This window comes from Carassius gibelio, chromosome B20 (genome assembly GCF_023724105.1).
Source record: "Carassius gibelio isolate Cgi1373 ecotype wild population from Czech Republic chromosome B20, carGib1.2-hapl.c, whole genome shotgun sequence".
Lineage (NCBI taxonomy): Eukaryota > Metazoa > Chordata > Actinopteri > Cypriniformes > Cyprinidae > Carassius > Carassius gibelio.
In genome coordinates this window covers 24,966,942-24,988,699 of record NC_068415.1, presented here as the reverse complement: position 1 = coordinate 24,988,699, position 21,758 = coordinate 24,966,942, and the positions used below count along the sequence as shown (strand labels likewise).

General features: G+C 42.1%; 1 protein-coding gene across 20 annotated transcripts in view; it reads right to left on the bottom strand.

Moving 5' to 3' along the window:
* The window catches only part of LOC127984353 (protein 4.1), an 80,495-nt gene that overhangs the window by 16,632 nt on the left and 42,105 nt on the right, over positions 1-21,758 (bottom strand). For 4 of the 20 annotated variants that reach the window (XM_052586976.1, XM_052586982.1, XM_052586995.1 and 1 more), the window contains exons 5-18: positions 21,623-21,727; positions 21,346-21,388; positions 19,666-19,741; positions 19,374-19,592; positions 18,417-18,504; positions 15,985-16,137; positions 15,793-15,890; positions 13,786-13,958; positions 8,944-9,029; positions 4,998-5,072; positions 4,848-4,880; positions 4,125-4,184; positions 1,752-1,910; positions 74-166 (exon numbers count right to left, since the gene is read on the bottom strand). In XM_052586976.1, coding sequence (XP_052442936.1) covers positions 74-166; positions 1,752-1,910; positions 4,125-4,184; positions 4,848-4,880; positions 4,998-5,072; positions 8,944-9,029; positions 13,786-13,958; positions 15,793-15,890; positions 15,985-16,137; positions 18,417-18,504; positions 19,374-19,592; positions 19,666-19,741; positions 21,346-21,388; positions 21,623-21,727 — 1,461 coding nt within the window. The remainder of the gene's footprint in view (positions 1-73; positions 167-1,751; positions 1,911-4,124; positions 4,185-4,847; positions 4,881-4,997; positions 5,073-8,943; positions 9,030-13,785; positions 13,959-15,792; positions 15,891-15,984; positions 16,138-18,416; positions 18,505-19,373; positions 19,593-19,665; positions 19,742-21,345; positions 21,389-21,622; positions 21,728-21,758) is intronic. The other 16 variants (XM_052586981.1, XM_052586996.1, XM_052586984.1 and 13 more) reach the window with 12 other exon arrangements.

The following is a 21,758-nucleotide window of genomic DNA, read 5'->3' as shown; positions in this document are numbered from 1 at the left end:
TATAAGCCGTAAGCAGTTGCATGAAGACAGAGCGCCAGACAGCAGAAGTGGTAATGGCTGAGACTTTACTGGCCTCTGCTGGAGCGGCTGTGGTACTGCAGGAGCCAGACAGCCCAGAGAAGCATGCCTTACTCAGAAAGAGAGAGGTGAGCTCCTCTTCCAGACTCTATGGTAATGAAACCACAGCCAAGGGCAAGAGGACAACAGACACAGAAACAGAAGAAACAAGAGAGAGAAACACAAAGCACTTCAGTGATTCTACAGAGTGAGGAGAGAACAGCTCACACAACATGCACACACAAACACACACACACACTACAGGAATAGCAGCAAAGCATTTCAACATGAACAGAGCAGAGAGCATGAACAACAGTGTTTGTTACCCAGAAACCACCACGGGTGCAAATAAAATGCATAAATCACTCACACACATGCAAAAATGTGCAATATAGTCATTGGCAGGAGCTGATCATTTACACTGACTGATAAAAGAGTAAGTTTAAACCATATTCAAATAAACAGAGAGAGCATGTGCGCAGCTGAAAGAGACAATGAGAAAACCTGAACAATAAGAGAAGCATTCTGCTAGAAAACACAAAACATTCATGAGCAGTGAGGAAACCAAAGGACAGAATGAGCAAATGTACAGCATGAACTCAAAGAGCCAATCAGAGGGAGAACTGCCTGCCATTGACAGGAGGCGTGTGTGTGTGTGTGTGTGTGTGAGACAGTTGGGATTACGGGTCATCCTCTTAAATCTACTTAAGACTCAACCAGACAATGTTGGCAGGTGTTAGCGAGGCATCTCTCCTCCACGGACAGCGTCTGAGCAGTCACTCTAGTCATAACAGTGCAGAGAGAACCAAAGCTCCAACAGGACTGTTCCAAAACACGAATAAAATCTGATGTTGTTTTGCTCAAGCACATCATTTTATTATGTTATTTTTCTAAGCCCGATGTGTTTTTGGAAAACCCTACAGCAAGTTTAATGACTACTCACGATTCATACATTTTCAACTCCATTCTGGAACCATTTTAGCCAATTCAGACCAATGCAATCAGATTCACAATGAGATTCAATTGAATTTTAAATGATTTGATTTTGTGTTTTTCTAAGTGCAATGAATGATATGAATGCTTCTGGGTCCCAAACGGGTCCCAATTCAAAAATACAGGTTTTAAGATCAATATGATCCATCACCCTGGACTACAAAATTAGTCATACAGGTCTTTTTTTTTAATTTTTTTATTGAAGGTAGATGTCTGGTTTGTTAGGAGGACAATATTTGTCTAAGACACAACTATTTGAAAATCTGGAATTTGAGGGAGCACAAAAATCTAAAAATTAAGTTTTGATATATTTACAGTAGGAAATTTACAAAACATCTTCATGAACATGATCTTAATATCCTAAAGAGTTTTTTGACAGTAGTTGACTCATACAATGTATTGTTGTCTATAGCTACAAATACACCTGTGACACTGATGACTGCTTCTGTGCTGCAGGACACTGATATGCATTGGCAGGATTTGTAAATGATGCATTGACTAAATTAATGAATCGTTACACCTCATTATTCAATGGCGTATTAGAAGACACTTATTTACGCAGTATTTTCCCAACTGTCCCACAGTGCACCAGAAAACCCCCAGAGTAAACCAGCTTGTGATCAGAGCAGAGCAGAGCGGAGCGAGAGGGGCATGCAGAGCGTCTGAGGAGGCGTCCGAGTCCCGGGCAGAAGCACACGTACCCCATGAGCCTGCAGACGCAGAGAGGTGACAGGACTGCCCGACAGGTGCTTGTCCCACTGACTGGGCCTGGGCTCGGGCCTAGCCTCCATAAAACTGCGCTTGAGCTCGCTAATGCTAGCCTGATGTTTCAACACATCCTCCTGGGTCTTATCCAAGTCCTTATCCAAGAAGCAGACAGGAGGACAAAGGGACAACCAACAACCAGCACATTAGTCATGGAGAGAGCAGAGTCCGTTAGAGTCAAGCCTCACTGCTCCCCGACGCACCCCAGAGGACCACGAGTCCTGAGCTCCCTTCAGCACAGATAGATAGATCATGATGTGAACAGAAGCTAGCTAGACTTGGACCAGAGCTGTCAGCTTCTGGGACATCTTTCAATAACTAATGATGTCCAACGTTATTGCTTTAGTAGTAATTTGAGACAAAAGACAATAAGGTTGTGAGGGACAGAACTACACATTAGTAAGGCCCTGATATACTAGTGAAAATGAGGAACGAATGGGGTGTGACATCATCACAAACAAAATCTGGTTCATCTGGAGTATGTTTAGATGGCACACATTCCTTCACCCATTAATTCTTCTGTTCTAATGGTTTCTAGCGCAATGCTGTTTTATTTACTTAGGGGGCACTGTTGGCCTACTTCTAATAAAATGAAAGTAAAATACACAAATCTCATTAACATAGCACGTGTAAATTCATTTAATATATACAGATTTATTTAGTAATATGTCATACTTTTCAAAAAGATTAAGAAAACGTAATTTTCTTTTAGAATTTTTATAGCTCTTTTGCTTCAGACCTATATATGAGTCTGTAATGTTAAATTAACCAAAACAATTTAAGATTTCATCTGTATCTGTCAACGGAAAAGGCTTTCAATGCAATCTCAATAAAAATAATTACTTTAATAAAGTGTATTACTCATAACAAAGCAGTTTTTGCTCAAATCAAAGCAAAAATGAAAAACTATTTGTTTATAATTTCGGCACAGGAGAGACGTGGTGGAGTTTCAAAACAAAGGGAAATATTTACCGGTATCGGCCAAAATGATTTGAGAAATATCAGCATATCGGATATCGGCAAAAATCTAATATTGTGCATCCCTAATTTAATTTAATTTTTTTATTAGTGAACTGTTACAAACCACCAAAACAAACCTGGTTTCAGTGAGATTTACTTTCAAATGACATCACACATTCTTTTTAACCATTTGTTCTTCAGTTCTAATGGGTGTCACATCACTTCTGAACTAATCAGGCTAAACAAAAGCTCGTTTGGAGTTTGTTTTGGTGGTTTCAAATAGTTTGCCACTGTAGACTTTTCAGGAAACTAATTGCAAGCAATATATGTTTGCTCAGGTTTTCCAAACTTACTTTAACTTTTTTAACGAAAGTATAATAATCTTGATTTCTTCTACATCCAGGTGTTCGTAGTGCAGCTGACAGAATATTGCAGAGCTTTTGTGGAAAGATGATAAAAATAAGGTCAGGGCCAAAAACAGTACTATTGCTCTGACTGTACGTCTGTCCCTCATTTTCAATCATATCCAGTGAAATGAGTGGTCTAATAAACCCTCAAACCCTACAGTCATCATCCTGAACAAGATCTATCAGTCTTACACATCTGAAGGACCCTGGCAATCCCAGTATGTGTGGTTCTGGTGGGATCACGAGGGTCAGGTGAGAGGCCAGAGGTCAGAGGTCAGCGTCTGTGGGGAGCAGTGAGGCAGGACTAGTTTACACACTGAGGACTGGAGCCAAAGACACACAACTGCTTCTGAGACACCAGACTGAGTGCACTTGTTCCAGTTTGACATCAGTGGACTGACACTGTGATTGATCTGTTTGCCTTTTAACGATTAACTTCTAGTGTTTGGTGACGTGGTCTCACACTTCAGCTTTAAACACTGACATTTAGGCCACATTATCCTGCTAACCACAAACCAAACCCTGTCTGTCTGTCTCAGGGCTCGTGAGCCGGGTGTCTTTGGCACTGACAGGGTCACCCCAGGATGAGTAAATCCATTCAGTTATAAAATTAAATGATCACCACAACCAAAGCAGAAAGTCACTTGTCTGGTTAGGGAAATACTATTAGTGTTGCTATAAGAACCATTCTCACATGACATTTACACAAATGTTAAAAACACCATGTATCACGTACATTGAGTTCACCCAGTTTAACATGCAGCCCACACACACACACACACACACACACACACACACACACACACTAATGCATGCACACAGAGCCTGAGAGAGGAAGAGTGAGAGGCAGCCCGGGACAGTAGCCAGAGAGGGGACACATGTCCACCATCCATTATGCTTTTGCTTTGTGTCTTTTTCATTGATTACATACGACATACGAACCTCCAACATTAAATTGCTATGTCTGACATATATATTTTCCCCCTGCACTCTCAACTTGCTCTGTGGATTACAAATGAGAACACATTTGAACAAAAAGGAAAAAGACAGATGGTAATGAACTGGTGTCAAATCTGATGAACATCTCTGATGAGGAGGAAATGTTGCATAATGGAAAATGAAAGTCTGAGAGCACCAGAGAAAATGCTTCTAATGTGCCATTTTCACTGCTAATTATATTGTGAGCAAATCAATGTGTGTTGAACTGAAAACATTCTTGAATTTAAGCCGTCAATTTCCAGCTTTAAACTGATCTTCAATCTCAAATTCCTAATGTGCTTTCAGACCTTCTGATGTGACTGTAGGCTGATGCAGTTCGGTTCATACGTGACACTACTGATTTCCTGATCTGTATCAGGGTTCTTGGAAGTAACCAAAATACATGCAAATCAGCATTTGATCACAAGACACCATCTAGCACTGCTCAGCCAGTCAATCAGCAAATTACTCCAGAGAGCACACATGATTGGAGCCGGATTTGCAGTTGTAATTACAGAAAAAGCACAGGATAACAGCAAATAAAAACAATCACCACAACAAAGCCAAGATTCCACATCATCAAACAACCATGATGCAAGAACCCCATCACTGTCAATTTGACAAAAACATGAAATTAAAAAAGACAGTCAATTACAACAATTTGCATCTTAAACAAAAGTGAAAGACCTTTCTCTCAGGAGCGCCAGTGCCATCCGTCTGCTTATGCCACCGGAGATAAAAGATGAAGATTAGTTCAAAACATGTCCTACAATACCTCTGGACTGTGTGCTAATCATATGAATGTGTTTACGATGCATGCTGGGAAGGTTAGCAGACCTCAAAGGCCATTTCAGAGGTGATGGATGTGGCTGCATCCACGTTTGGCTCCTCCATGACCTCCACCTGTGGACTCTAATTGGTGGAATAATGGACAGAATAGTCTGAAAAGGTGAAATGGATTATGGGAAGGCCTGAATCCCCAATCAAAGTGAAAAGGAGTGAGCCCTGAGCTCTGGAACAGGCTGATCTGTGTGAGACTCTTAGAAAATACCTGAAGGACTTTAATAAACTCAAGAGGGAAATCGATCCAAAATACATATAAATCTTCCGTTTAGTCTAAGATTAGAGGGGTCATATGATGTGATTTCAAGGTTTTCTTGTCTTTTGAGTGTTGCAAGCTGTTTGTGCATATATATGATCCATAAAGTTGCAAAGACTAAAGTCTCAAACCTGAAGAGAGCTTCTTTGTAAAAGTTAAGACTTGTCCACTGCCTCCTAAAACGCCTTGTTTAAACACGCCCCACATGTCTACATCACTGTGTGGGAAGATTTGCATAACGACGGCCAAATGTTCACGCAAAGAAAGAAAGCGTAACTTTTATTCTCTCTGTATGACTGATGCCGTGGAGACGCTGTGTGTTTCCAAATATGGTAAGGGGCGTAACATATTAGTCATGTTTGAGATATTCAGCCAATCACAATGCACTGGATAGCTGGCCAATCAGAGCACAGCGCGCTTTTCAGTAGATGAGCTTTGTAAAAAAAATAAAATTACGCGTTTCAGAAAGGTGATGCAGAGAAGAGTAACAATGTATATCGTTTGGAAAATAATGTGTTTTTTAACCATGAACCATGTAAAAGCATTGCATTACACCAAATTCACAAAATAATGTTATTTTTAGCATCGTCATATGACCCCTTTATAAAGCTGGTCGAGTGGTTTGGCTCTAAGGAAATCAGCTGAAGTGGGAAAGAGTTTTTTCAGACAGGATGTGGACTATAAATAAAATCCCACTGGAATACTGCTGATTTACACAGCTACAATCTGAGCGCAGGGACTGATCTGCATTTCACACTGAAAATCTGGCACTGGAAGGTGGAGCGGGAGAAAGAGCAATAGATGCGAACAGAGACAAAATGCACACAGTAGCAATTAGGAGGTAGGTAGACAGGGAGAAAGGAACAGGGAGGTCAGGGGTCAGTTTAGGCAGCGGGATCACAGTGCATTTCCTCTGGAGAGCTCGTCTCAGCCGTGACCTCTGCCGGTCTGAAGCGCAGGAGTGTTTTCGGCTCCAGATAACACAGGGACAGGGTCAGGGCTAAAGGCAGCACCAGAAGCAGAGACAGCACCACCGACTGGCAGGCAGAGAGGATGATGGCGAAGAGGAGCAGGAGGGAAGGGGAGGAGAGGGGCAGGTGACGGTGCAGTCCGGCGGGGAGCAGCAGAGCGGCACGGTCCTCCAGCAGACAGCCGTCCTCGTCCAGCAGCCAGGGCAGGTGCAGACCCCTGCAGAAGTGGAGCACGGACAGACCCAGCCAGGGCAGGGCGAAGCGGGACTCTGTGGACAAACCCTCGCCGCTGCCGGAGTCTTGGGTCGGCCGGCTCACAGGCTCAGAGTCCGGCTCCAGGTGGAGATCAGGCTCATCCTCGCAGATGTCAGACAACACGTCTAGCTCAGAGATGGTGTCGAGGGTGGGCGGCAGGGAGGAGAGGGTGGAGGAGGACGGGGAGAATGGGAACATGAAGAGAGACTGCATGGGTGCAAACGACAGAATGCAACGGAAGAGGAATGTGCATGGAAAAAAGACATGATGGAGTGCGCGGGGGAAAAGAAGGGGAGAGAGAAACACAACATTAGTCAGTGAGCCGAGTCGAGGTCGGGGTGTGAGGGATGACACATTAGGAAAGGCTGGTATTTAGGGGTGTGCCAGTGTGTGTGTGGGCAAGTGTTAGACAACATAAGCTGGCAGAGTGCTGGTGCAGAAGCTCAGGAGGAGAGAGGAGGGCGTTTTCACACCAGGCTGTGGAGTCCAATCAAGCTCAATTCAGTTTCTTCAGTGGCCGTGAAAGAGATTCTCAATGAGAGTACGTTCACACCAAGCACAATAACTACAAAGATAACAATTAAGATATCGTTCTAAAAATCCACACCACACCACAACTAGAACGATAGAGGCATAGAGAAACGATAGCATGGCAATCACTTTCAAAACTTTTTTTTAGCAGATGTAGAATAAATCACTGAATCAATCCTGATCTCACAAGTTTGATAATTTAAAGTGGCAGATGAGAGTGTGTTTAGAATAAATAGACGATATTGTCTGCTGGTGTGGACACTAATATCATTATCTTTATAGTTATCGTTCTTGGTGTGAACCGGGCTTAAGAGTGTCTGGGGTATGGATTACTGCTGGTTTAAAAGCTGGACCAATTTGTGGAAGTAAACAATCATTGACAGTGCATTATTTTAGCATATAAATGTCACCTTGTGTGCAGCTGCGCTACGGGTGTCCCGAGTTTGTTCCGACCCAAGACCTTTCCCGATCCCGCTACCCTGTCTCTATCCCTACTAGCTCTGATCTGTCCTGTCATTATAAAGGCAAAATGGCAAAAATAAATCTTACGTATATATACAAATATGTATATTTTCAGTAATATTACCAATTGAACTGCACTTCCACTATCGGATGATAAAATGTAAACTGAGCTGATTTATGACACTTTTGTCTTCTGTGGAGCTGCTTTATAGCCTTAATGATGTTGATCTGAGGCCGGACGATGTATTGGTTTTGCCGATTAATCGGCACAGATAATTGATTGCTGGAACTATCAGTTATCAGCAAAAATCCCTGCAGATAGTTTTACGGTTTGCGTCGTTGCTGGATCAGCTGAGAAGGGTCTGCTGTCATCATACAGAGACAGCGGCCTCTAGAGGCAGATCACTGACACCGTAACACTTTAAAATAAGAGTCCATTTATAACATTAAGATTAATGAAAGCTGTTTAAGTGTTGTTCCTGTTACCATAAGTAAATAAACTTTAAGCTTACTAATGTTTAATATACAGTAATATTAATATTTTGTATATATATTTAAAATAATGTTTCAGTACAGTTTTTATTATATATATATATATATATATATATATATATCTTAGTTTTCTTTCTTTCTAAAGACTTTCTTTTTATTCTTTGAATCACTTGTTTTACGTCTGTGGGGTAAACCACTGGTGAGGAAGTGAACTCTGGTTCAGACCGAGTGTGAAAAGGCCCTGAGAGAAACACAGAGGCATCTGTCTGGATTCCAGTGCCCTAAACAAGAGTTACTCAATCACCGCTCTTCAGTGGGCTGGACCTACATCATATCTAACGAACAGAGGGGTGTAATGTAAGTCGCCACAGAATCAGCCAATACTGGGCTAGATAACACTGTAATTGTCACGAAGCTGGTCTGTGTGTGTTTGAGGGCAGTACGTTCTCAAAGCACTAACATCCTCCATTGGCTTGTGTTTAGGGCGTCTGTGAAAGACTCTCTTCATGTGAGAGCTGTAGGTTAGGGCAGGAATGCCAGCGCTCCTTCAGGGCTCTCGGACGACATGAATACAGGCCTTTGACGGACAGAGAAAGGTCACGTCGGGGTGGCAGACCGACTCGAGGCGTACGGGTCAGCTGGGGATGGAGCTTTCTCTGGGTATTGTTCAAGAACCGGACTCAGCAGTGTGAGCCGTGTATGAGTGTCTCCAAACAGAGGATGATCCCAGTGTATTACAAAACATTCAGGCAGCATGATTCTAGGGTTAGCATTTCAACAAATTAAACCAGCATCAATACAAAAAAATGGGGGAAAGATGAAACACCATAAGAGAGAACTCATTGTTGCAGTATGAGTGGGAAGGATTCTGTACGTTTAACATCTGAGCAGGGGTAATATCTAGTTATTGTTCCAGAGCACTTCCTATAGAGCTGAGGACTGTGATGAAGATGATGAAGAGAGTCTTTCTCACCTTAGAGTCAGAGTTGAGTTCCAGAGCCGGACCGTTCTCTCCAGCACCTGCAGCCTGACTGTAATCACTCACACTCACCACAGGAGCTGACACACACACACACACACACACAGACACACACACACACAGAAACATACCGTTAGTCAGTGATTATTATTTGATTATTTAAATAACCCATTTAAAATGAGAAAAACTGAAGTGCTATGGTTTAAATGTCTTGCGCTTGTGATTTCAATAATGTGGAAATTAGCAGAAATAATTTATTAACTCTTATCTAAATGAAGTTAAACATCTGAGCCAGCTACTTCTTTGACTAGTAAAATGCACATTTGTGCAAGCCCTGATTTACTTAAATGTCTATAATAATTCATGTAGCTTATATTATAATTAATGCACACTATAATGACATTTCAAAAGCTTGTGATTTTGTTCTTTAGTTTCTTTCTAAATAGTATAGTATTATTCTTGTAAACAGTCACATAACATGTGAGTAATAACAGAGTCCATGCATGCACATTACAAAAGAGCAACAGTCACACTTAACAGTGATCACGCATTATTCACATAATGACTTTTGGACTGATCCTTTCTTGTAATCTCAGAGATGTGAATTCAGATGACCACAAAACCTTTGTGTTTTCTTCAAAAACAGAAGTTCATATAGCCATTGGGAGAAAAACACTGGATTCGGATGGCAATACGATCACAGAAGATCCTGTGTGAACGCTGAAGTTACTTCACGTCCCCATGAGAAACAATTAGAGTCCGGCTTCATTCTGTGATTTCTGTGGACATGCAGAAGTGCATCCAGACTAGCAACTACATCTGCCAAAATATGTATGTGTAGATGAGAGCACATCATTATGACTACAACTTCTATTCCCAGTGAGAGGACGAAGCAGAAGTAACATCAGCCAAGGTTTTTACTCTCTTGATTGCTCTTTTGATCAGACTTCTAAGATAAGGAACTTAAACACAGATTTGACTTCAACTGGTCCCTGTTTACTGAATTCAACATGCACATGATGATCTCAGGCATCTATAATAGAGCATACGCTTCAGTGTAAAACATTTAATGTTGCATGCTGTACACAGTTTCCTGTACTGTATTACACATGGTGGAGTGCACAGTATGCAGTAAGCCAGTATTTCATTCTAACCATGGTCAAAACCTCAGCTGGGACTCAGAAGCCCCTGAGGTCAAATCACATGTACATCCACAGACATCAATCACACACAGACACAATCTGGATCTGCTTTATACAAGTGTTCTCATGGCAGTGTGTTTAGTAAGCCAGAAGAGCACAACAGTGCACACTTCTGAGTGTAGAGTATTAATGTAACCTGTGAGATTCACAGCAGCTCCGCCGCTCTCCATTAGCAGCCTGTGAATAATGGATCAGATGCTCCTGAGGAACATGTGAGCGCTCTTTTCCTGGCAGTGGGAGAGTAGGCTAATGTAGGCTGTGCTGCTGGGACGTCCGTTGCATCATGTCACTCTGTGACCGCTCTGAGACGCTGCAGAACTGGGCCGCCTGCAGTTCCCCGCGCAGCCACCAGGGGGACTCAACATTATTAAAACACCAGGCAGGGACTGAATTCCCAGCAGGAGGAGAAACAGGCTCATATCAGTGGAGAGGAGCTGGGCTGTGTTATGACAGATTATTGAGTGAGTGTCCGTCACGCAGCAGGAACAGATCCAGTACTGAGAGAGTTAACACACTGCCCTCTACACAAGGAGAATAATGACCACGTGCTAACCGGTAACAAACGGATCACTCTCACTGTTGACCAAACCACTTGTTACAGGAATGTTTTGAGCTCATAACACTGAAGTGCCACAGCGTGTGCTGCGTGACGAGGATCAGCAGAAAATAATTCACTCTTCCCCCAGATTGAAAGGAGCCATGAAATGGAGACCCAAAATGTTCTTGATGTTAACACACATAAGAGGTGACTCGATAGTAAAAACATGCTGCAAACTAGCTCAAAACTCTGAACTAACTCTTTCAAAATGAATTGTTTTCTTAAAGATCTGGATTTGAAATCAAGAGGATGGTGACGTCCCAGTTTCTTCTTCATACGCGTGCGTCATCATCGATCCGTCAATCACTAGATCACACTGCTGCTGGCTGTCCAACCAGACACTGTTCTGTCAGTGCAGAAAAGAAAACTCTTCTGGGCACTAGAAAGGCATGGCTGAAGTTTATATTAATGATGAGCATGAATGACTTGATAAAGATAAAGTTTTCTTTTGCTGTTCATTCAACGTGGGTGTTTTTCACAATATCTTTACTGACAGATACGGCAGTGCTCAGAGAAAATGCAGGTCAGTGCATTTATTTACAATTTGAAAGTGTGTTTGTAACAGACATTAGCATTTAATGCTATTAAAACACCAAGCACAAAACAAATGTTTAACCTTTGGCAAATGAATGAGACTCGATGTAATTTCCCAGACCTACTTAAGCTGCAGCATCTTTTGTGACAGTAATAACAGTAATAAGAGTACTTCAAAAACGATGTACTGGAAATGAAGCAAGCGAACACAATTCCCACACTGGAAACAGACTCGAGCAGATCTGGCTCTATCACAGCGCTCGTCATCTCCAGTCTCAGAACACACATGCTGTAAATGGGGCGTGGCCACAGAACACACATGCTGTAAATGGGGCGTGGCCACAGTCACAGCATTGTTTCTGCAAGAGGACACACCCCTTCAAATCGAGGGCTTTTTTCCCCAGAGAGCCAAAATGAGGATGGAAAAAATGTTTTTTTTTTTTTTTTTTTTTTATCGGATCTTTTTGGTGGGAAAATTCTGCAAACTAACCTTGATCAATGTAATATAAAAATCTGAAACTGCATTTCATGACTCCTGAAGTACAACATGCAAAATCCCAAGAGGGTTTACAGGTCAAAAGTAAAGCTCATATTTCTGTTCAGCACTTGACTCCATCAGTTGCATGTGTTTAATATGTGTATGCAGTGTGGCTCTGCTCTGAGCCTGAGCAGAAGAGTTTATCATCAACTCATACAGCAGCCTAACGCCTATAAACCCTCATCTCTCCTGCTCGCTCCACAGACAGGAAACAGGTGTCCCTCATTTCCTGTGTCTGTCTACAGCAGAGAGCCGGGACAATGTGGCTACATCCATTCATGAACACAACACATCAGGAGACGAGTACAGCAGAGACGGAGATGAACAAACCTGGGTTCATTCATACAGAGAGAAAACAAGACAAACGAGAGGCAAGTAACAAGCAGAATGAACGCTGAAGTTCACGTGAGCGCTGATTTACTCATTTATCATGCTTTACGTCTGGAGCAGACGCCTCTGTTTACAGTTCAAGCATCCTGTCCAACTGAACTAAGCTGTTTTTATATCTTTAAGAAAAGCCAAATGACAGTGAAGCTGGTGTTTAACTCTCAGAAACCTATCTGCACTTTTACATGTGTATCATTTAGTGTTTATTAGTCTGTCTTCATGAGCACTGCTGCAGCTGATTTCAGGTTTACCATCCTAGTAAACACATCTGGACCTTTATAATGTAGATTAAACCAGTTCACACACACACACACACACCGCTGGGAGATTTCCTGCAGATAAAGAGTTCATAACCTAGAAGCTCTCATGGCCCGGGGGAAGAGCTCAGTGACAAACACGCTGCGTCACGCCTGCTGCTGCACCAGCCGCCCGTCACGCTTGTGTTCTGCTCCTCTGACCAGGTTCAGGCATGTTGTATTGAAGAAGAAAAACCAGGCGCTGCGCCTCAGTGCCTTTCTAAGTGCCGAAGCCCACTGGAGACCAGAGAGTTTGGGAGCAGATAAAGACTTCTGGTCTCACACTCACACACACACTCACACACAACATCACAGGCCATCCTATTCAACATTTAATAGTTATGAAAATATTACATCAAAATGAATCATTTCAGCAATTGGCTTTTGCTAAGAGTATTTCCAGTTGGGCTGGGCTGTATATCAGATATTGGAGATCAAATCATAATAATTCTGCTGATGATATACAATCAGTGAACATTAAATGTTTAGCTCACATTTAAGAAAGCCAAACTAATACCGCTCCTTCACCTCTGTGCTTTCAAACTCTTGTATGTGCTTCTGTTTCCAGTGTTTCACATCTACACTGACCCCTGTAGCCCCTTCCAGACATTTCTGTTGAGCACCAGTCAGATGTGTCGTGCCTCTGTTACTCAGAACAAGCATGTCTCCACGAACAACAAACACAACGATTATTCACTGACTATAATAAATGATTTAGAAAGGGAACGCTCCTGTCTCGCTTTGCCTTATTTCTCACACCACTAGCTACTCACAGCAAAGGACTGACAACTGGATTCAAAGTGAGTCATGTTTCTTTCTGCTTTAAATAACTTGCTTTGTTGCCACAATTTTGGTAAGGAAGATTACACTTTGAATAGTTTTCATATTTTTATATTTGATTTGATTCAATATGATTTTAAATGTTTCTTTTTAGTTTGGTTAGTACAAAAAAATTGTTTTCTTCAGTAAGTCTAGATTTGCCCTGAATGTGCCATAAACAATGTGCATGTACTTTAACAATAACTGTTGTTTCTAGAAAAAAGTTCACCTTTTTACATTTTAAAGGTATTTTAGCTGATCAAGATTTGGGAAAAGTAGAGAGATACAATTTTAGCTGTATTTCCCAGCCCATATTTCCTAATCCAATTAAATGGCAGGTGTCAAGAAGAAGTGGATTTCACATGAAGGTTGTTCCTGACTCAACTGATGAACAGGGATGTGATCTAGAGCCGTTTCATGCAGTGTTCCTGTGACACACACAGAGCAGGTGTGCTGCTGTACCTCCATCAAGACTGCGAGAGAGGCGTTTGCTGGAGGAGCGCTGGAAGTTGGGTGCGGGCCGGTCGATGAGGGAGCTGGCCTGTCGCGTCTGCGCCTGTGTTCTCCCGCTGTAGCGGAACTTAGAGCCCAGGGTCAGGAACTTGGTCTTGGTGGGGTGCTCAGGAGAAACCAGCCTGTGGACCGAGAGACAGACAGCAGCGCTCAATAACGACACTGTTAGTGTATCTGCTTCAAGAACACGGCCATCGTTCACTCCCTAGTAGAGAGAAATGACATGTAACTATTTTACTCGTGTGAGTGAGTACTGTACGTGTGTGTGTGTGTGTTTGAGTGGGAGAGAGAGAGAGAGAGAGAGCGAGTATGTTCTTTCTGTGCATAATAAAACCTAATTTTATGGCAAAAACATAGAAATAATTAGTTTTATCTTGTTGTTTACTATATTTATTTTCTTACTATGTGTCATTGTGGAATTTTGGTTCTTATATGTATAATTGCACACCTCGGAAAACTCGTCAACCAATGGGATTTAAGCATTCAACAAACTCGTAGTATTAACTGCAACCAAAACCTTTGGGTAAAACAGACGATTTAATGACACTTAATGAAATGATTACCAGAAGCGCTGCATTGAATTAGTCTTTCTCTGATGTCGTGTTGTGACAGTGTCAGAGTCATGCACACTATAGATACACTACACCAGGAGATCACAGCTGTGTGATGCTTTTGTTGGTTGACAATATCAGTTTATCAATTTTAATGTATGTTGGAATTTAAATATTAGATTTTTGGCTAAATGAAAAATTTAACTGCATTCAGTTGAAAAAAAAAAATAAATAAAAGAAAAATCACTAAACATAACTGAAAAGAAAATATGACAGGACACAAAAGAGAGCAGCAGCAGTGCATCTGAAGTCAAGTGAGGTTCACTAAAGTGTGTCACGCAGCTCTCCGGAGACACACACACACACACACACACACACACACACACCCCTCACTGCGTGTGCGCTTCAAACACGCTACACTGACCACACACATGACATAAGAGAAGACGACAACCTGTTCATGCCCAGCCACCTTCACGCTCCATCACACACACACACACACACACACACACACACACACACACACACACACACACACACACACACACACACACACACACACACACACACAAGCTGCATGCTTTTGGTAAATTGAGAATCACAATTTTTTTTTTCTCTTTCCAGATAGAGATTCTCCCATGATTCTGAACTAAACAAAATAATGTGGGACAAAATATAAATGCTGCATTTTATTTAAAAGTGTCAATATGCAAGTTTTTAAAATATATTTAATACACCAAATTTTAATATTAAAATGATGAAAAAGTGGTTTGAATGAATGATTCGATGTCTCACTCACAAATACTCCACATGTTTCATTACTGGATGAATCAGTGTTTTTGAATGAATCTCTTGAATGAATGATTCAAAGACAAATCTTTTTTGTAAACAGTCACTTTGACACAAATTGCAAATTGACACAAAGGTTACTTTCAAAAGGTGATTTTGCTGTATTTTGATCACAACCATAGACATCAGTGTTTATATCACAACTACAGACTTACATCCCAGTATTTCAGTGATAATATGAATGACTGTGTGTCAGAACTAATACTGTGTGGTTAAAAGTTTGTGAAGCGGTTTCTTACCCAAACATGCTAACTCTCTGCTCTCTTTTTCAGCAGCAGTAGTTTGTTTGCTCCTGGATGATTTTTCAAAGGTTTAATACACATGCGAATCGTTGTCATTTAAAAATGGGATTGCATGTGTGTTTGAATCGAGATCGCAGTCTTTTAAGGATTAACCGTGCAGCTCTAACACACACACACACACACACACACACACACACACAGACACACACACACACACACCTCACCCTCCAGGATGGATTCAGGTCTTGTGAGGCTGCGGTCACCTAAAGTCTCTCAGCTCACCAGAACCTCTGTTGTGTTGCTGATATGTTTACCTGAAGAAGGTGTGGTGCTCGACACACACTTTCCAAACTCTTTTGGCAGCCCGGTGGTTGGGCAGCTTGAAGCCGACGGTGCTCTCGAACTGCTCGGCCTGACACACACACACACACACACACATAAATCATGTTCTCAGTTTTACTGACAGTGATTACCATCAGCCTGACACGTGTTTTGCTCAGTCGTACCTCTCCCGGCCGGATCTTGATGTAGAAGTTACTGCGTTTGTAAGAGATCTTGAGGATTTTGGGCCAAGCAAAGCGGTTTATCCGCAGACGATCCTTATAGATCAGCAAACCGTTTGCACACACTCCCAGCATGATATCCACTCCCTCCGAGTCCTGGGAAAAGAGAGGACAAGCAGTCTTTTACTGAAAGACACTCACATCCACCTTCAGGATGTGTTCTGCTCACACATCTGTTCTTAATGTCAGGAGGAGATCAGTAAAAACTCAATCAATCTCAATAACTACTAGAAAAATAAAGACAGGCACTCGCAGATATCGGAGACAGATCTGAGATCTCCCACACACACATACACAAGGGCAGGCCACACACACATATTTAAGGGCAGACTAAGATGGTTTAGATCCTACCTGTCCGATTGCTACCATTTTGTTTACTTAAATGGGGAGTCATCTCATTTATCATTAGGAAAATATGGAGTGCCACAAGGATCTGTCCTAGGTCCCCTTCTATTTTCAATATACATGTTGCCCCTTGGTAATATTATTAGAAAATACAGGATTAGTTTACACTGTTTTGCTGATGATACTCAGCTATATATCTCAACGAGACCAGATGAATCTTCCCAATTATCTAAGCTAACAGAGTGTGTTCAAAATGTAAAAGATTGGATGACAAATATTTTTCTCCTATTAAATTCGGATAAGACAGAGATACTAATTATTGGACCAGAAAACACTACACAGAATCTTGTAGATTACAATCTGCAACTAGACGGATGTACTGTTACTTCCTCTACAGTCAGAAATCTGGGTGTTATATTAGACAGCAATTTGTCTTTTGAAAATCATATTTCCAATGTTACAAAAACTGCATTCTTCCATCTTAGAAACATTGCCAAGCTATGAAACATGTTACCAGTTTCTGATGCAGAAAAGCTAGTTCATGCATTCATGACCTCTAGACTGGACTATTGTAATGCACTTCTAGGTGGTTGAATAATGTATCTCTTAAATTGTGACTGTAGTTGCATCTGATCAAATGCACATTTTTATACTTTAGTTTGGGTTAAACTAATTAATTTTACTTTGGTGGAACAGCAGCTATGCTAATGATGTCTCTATTTTGTTTCTATGTAACTAGGATTTACACAAGCTCCAGTCTGGACCCAGAACACCTGAGAAGAGATGATGCTGACCCTCAGAGGACCTCAGATGATGCTAACCTTGAATCAACAACAGAACTAACAATTATTGCTACAAGTGTGACTGCATCATATAACAATTATTAATTATTAATAAAATAAATAATGTTCATCGTCTGGCTGACTACGTCTTGTATTCATTTTTCTACAAATCCTGTCAAACGTGCACAAACTGACAGTCACCTAAGCTACTACTAAATATTGTAGAAACATAATTTTCTGTAAAGTTGCTTTGTAATGATTTGTATTGTAAAAAGCGCTATACAAATAAACTTGAATGAACACACACACACACACACACACACCACAGACTCAGACATTGATGTGTTGATTTGTTTTTCAGTTCACTGGAAGTAAAGCAGGTCCGGAGAGGTTCACAGAAGAAACTGACACCAGCCGTTACACACAATAACTATAAATCACTCCAAACTCAAACTCTTGCAGTGTCGTAACACTATTATAACTGGCATCCATCATGCGGCCACACCAGCACTTATCTGAATGTGTTTATGTAACGTCCTAAATGGATGGTGATTGCGGGGGCTTTTGGGCCGTGGAGCACTGATTATTGATCCGTCTGTGTTAACCGTACAGCTCTGAGAGGAATCAATAGTGCTGATAACAGATTGAACTCAGACTATCTGTCGCCACGAGAGGCTTTTAACACCAGCACAGCTCCAGCTGCTCTCTCACACATCAGCGCTTCAGGAAGTGCTCAAAGCCACAGGTCTCCAGTGACCTCTGACCCTCGGAGGAGAGCAGACCAGCCTCATGAGACAAAACCACCTCAGCACACCCAGAAAAATACTAAATAATTCATGTGTAGACTCAATGTTGAGCGACATCTAGATGCGTGTTATATTGTGACATTTTCTTCATCACATTTATGTGCTGGAAATTTTTAAATCAGAACTATGCTGTTTCAGTTATTTTTGTATATCGAGTTAAACTAAATGGAAAAAGCTGAACTAAAATTACATAAATGTTTTGCTTCAGTTATTTTCACATTTTCTGTTTTCACTCAAGTTTATGGTTTTATGTATTTGATATGATGGCCAGCTTCAGACTAGAGACTCTCTGTCTGAGTGTTTGTTCAGCTGAAGCTGCTCCCGCCGGGTCTAGAGCTCAGCAGATCACACATCTAACCCTAATGCTGCTTTCTGTGGACTGCTAGTAAACTAAACCAGCAACGGGCCGATGAACATAGAAGACAGTCTGGAGATGATCTACCTTGGCGTGATGCAGGTCGACACCGTACATGGAGAGCTTCTTGGCGTTTTCCAGAAACTGTGTGTCTGCCTGGGCTGGAGTCATTCCCCTGAAAGAGCAGGAGGAGATATGAGACAGGTGTAATCAGGACACGTCAGTGAGGAGCTCTGAAATCACAAGGTCTCTAGTGAGGGAATCAAACAGACACAAGCGCTGCATCTCATGACTCCTGCTGTCCAGAGATGAAGACACCAGTGATGTCACGGTCTATCTGCTCCCAGTTATTACTCTACATTTAAAACACACGACCTGCAAGAGACCTTCTCAGATTAATACTGTCCCTACAGAGCACTCAAACAAAAACCTTTTCTTTAATTAAACCGCAAATATTCTCCTGTTACACAAAAACACGCTAACTACAAGCTTCATCAATTCAATGTATTGAAAATGGTGTTCTGATATATCATAATATTATATTGAGTATGTTTAAAAAAGGGAATAAGCTGATAATGTTGCAGATACTAGTGAAATCTACATCTTAACATACGTGAAATAATGTTCTTAGTATTTTCTACCTATGACAAGGTACATGCCAGATCTAGTCTGTGACTAAACCATGAGGTTCATTAAGAAAATGCATAACATAAGATGTTTAATAATAAACCAGCCTGAAATATACAGGGACTCTTATTGTGAAATGTCTGTGTGTGTCTCCCAGCTCATTCAAACACATTACAACATCATGAAGTAAACCCTGACAGACAGCAGATCGATACAAACACCTGACACAGCTGTGCATTATTCACTGGATGCAGACTGCTGAAACAGTGCCACGGTGTGACTCTGAACACGCAGCTCTCATATATATATATATATTTGGACTTGAATCATCACATTAAGCTGTGTCGTGATTCCCGTTTTCTGTCCCTAAATGTAATAGAGTGAAGAGTTTTGTAATACTACAAGACTTGTTGAGACCTGTGGGACTTGTGCAGCTCCACCACCTTCTCCTCCAGCTCCTTGGTCTGGTTGGGGGCGAACTGGAAGTCTGAGATGTAGTCCAGCCGATGCTCGTCGGGGTCGTGGTCCCCCAGCTCCGCCTGCAGGGTGTAGGAGCCCAGCAGAGCGTGTGTGACGAAGGAGCAGGGCAGCCGGCCCGAGGAGATGTCCTGCCTCAGCTGGAGACACAGCAGATACCTGCAGAGACAGGAGACAAACCGTGAGACACACACCTGCAGTGTTTCAGAGCAGAGGAGACACGCTCCTGTACCTGGTGATGTCCTCCGTCAGCTGAGACGGGTCCGGAGGGTAAAACTTCACACTGAAGGTGAACTGCCACTGAGAGTCTGAAGAGAAACACACCAGAGAGAGCGGATTAAACAAGGGCCACTACCTACATACATCTATTCACACGGGACTAGTCTTCTGAACTACGCTTGAGTTTGGATTCTTATCACCTGACGTCTGCATTTTTCTTCTATTGATTCAGACGGGATAAAACACATTATGTTTATCACAGAGGTGTGAGGGTCTGTTTTGGACACCTGGGTGTCACAGAGATGCATTGTGTGCACTACAGTCATTCAGAATGAAAATGTTCTGTTCTGCATTAATATATCATAAATAGTTCATGCAGAAAGGAATCCGTGCATAAGTGGATCAGGTGACACGTGCATTAACTGGCGTCTAGTTCGAGTCGATCTTGTTCGGTTCATTTGGATCTTGAGACTTCATTTTCACACTTCACATCATTTCTCCCCGTGTGGATTGCTCAAGGATAAAAGGGTGGAATGAACGTCTCGAAACTCAAATGGATCAAACAGATCGACTCAGATGAGATGTGTATGAATGCACACGCGTCGCCTGATCCACACATTTAAACAATCACTACACGTACAAATGATGATACTTTAATACAAACTATAACAGCTGTATTCACAAATATGTCTCTATTTGAACAAAATGCTGCAGATTAACAATTCATAACTCTGCATGTTCATGAACTGCACTGGGTCTTGCTCGTTGGTATTTGTGTGTGTGTGTGTGTGTGTGTGTGTGTGTGCTGTGCAACAAAGTTAGACACTCATTCTTTCAGTCAGAGACTCTGGAAACGAGGACACAGCTGCCTTTTTTATAGACGTGTCCTGAAGGAGAGCAGCTCTTGTGTTTCCTCTCGCTCTCTCCTGTTTGTCTATTTTCAGCTCTCCTCCAGACGCTCAACAGACGCAGAGACTGAGTCACAGCAGCAGATCAGACGTCTGATTCACCTGTGTGTGTGACCGCATGTCAAACAATGCAAGTGTTCAGCACACACTCATTCCCTGCAGTCCAGTGCCATACAAGCAGACGTTAACTGTGTAGAGCTGCTGATAGTTCAGAGATTTACCTTCAGCCGGAGCTTCTGCTGTCAGATCTTGTCTGATTGTGATCAAGTAAAGGTCAGAATAAGGTCAGTAATATCTCCAGATGAACTCTTCCTGGACTGAAGCAGCTCAGCTTTACTTGATTCTCCATCAATCATGTTTTAGAGTCTCAAATCTGATCCTCAGGATCTTCTGAGGAGCTTTACTTTCACTGTTCCTCAGCGGAGGAATGATCTTCACAAGCCTCCAGAACATCTCACATCTTCAGCTCTCGATCACTGTGTTATATGTGTGGATCATTTACATCTCATCTCATTACTGCACATACAGAGCACAGACTCATATTCACATCAGTTTATGTCAGAGTTTGCTGAACTGTTCTCACTCATTCATATCACAAGCTGCAGAACCGTTTGGGCTCCTAAATAAACCCGAGTAGTGTTGATGTTGTGATGTGTGTGTGTGTGTGTGCTCTCTGATAATAACAGCTCTCCCAGCAGCAGCAGGGTCTGTGTTACTGTCAGCTACTCCCACCCACCCAGACCAGCACATGAAGAGACAGAGACAGAGACAGAGACAGCACGTACTGCGGATCTGACGCTTGATTTCCTTGGTGATGTCCAGCCAGCACTGTAACACACAAACACAGAGGAGTCGGTCAGATCACTGAACACAGCTCTGTCTCGCTGCATTCACATCCACCTCAGCCTGACTCTGGATTCAGATGCGCTCTGACTGCACTTCAGCACACTTCTCGGCTGTTTGCATCAGTCTGTTATAGTGTGACACTGAGATCTTAATAAGCATGATACAGCGCACGAGTCACACAGACTGCTCTGAGGAACACAATCTTTCTGAACTCACCCGCTGCTCAGCGTGGTCTTTAAAGCTCAGGCCGAAGTAGTCCTTCTCCAGCAGATTCAGGTGCTCGCAGACTTGAAAAAACAGGTACTGGCCCTTCGCCCGTTTCTAGACACAGTGAAGAAGAGAGAGATGCTCT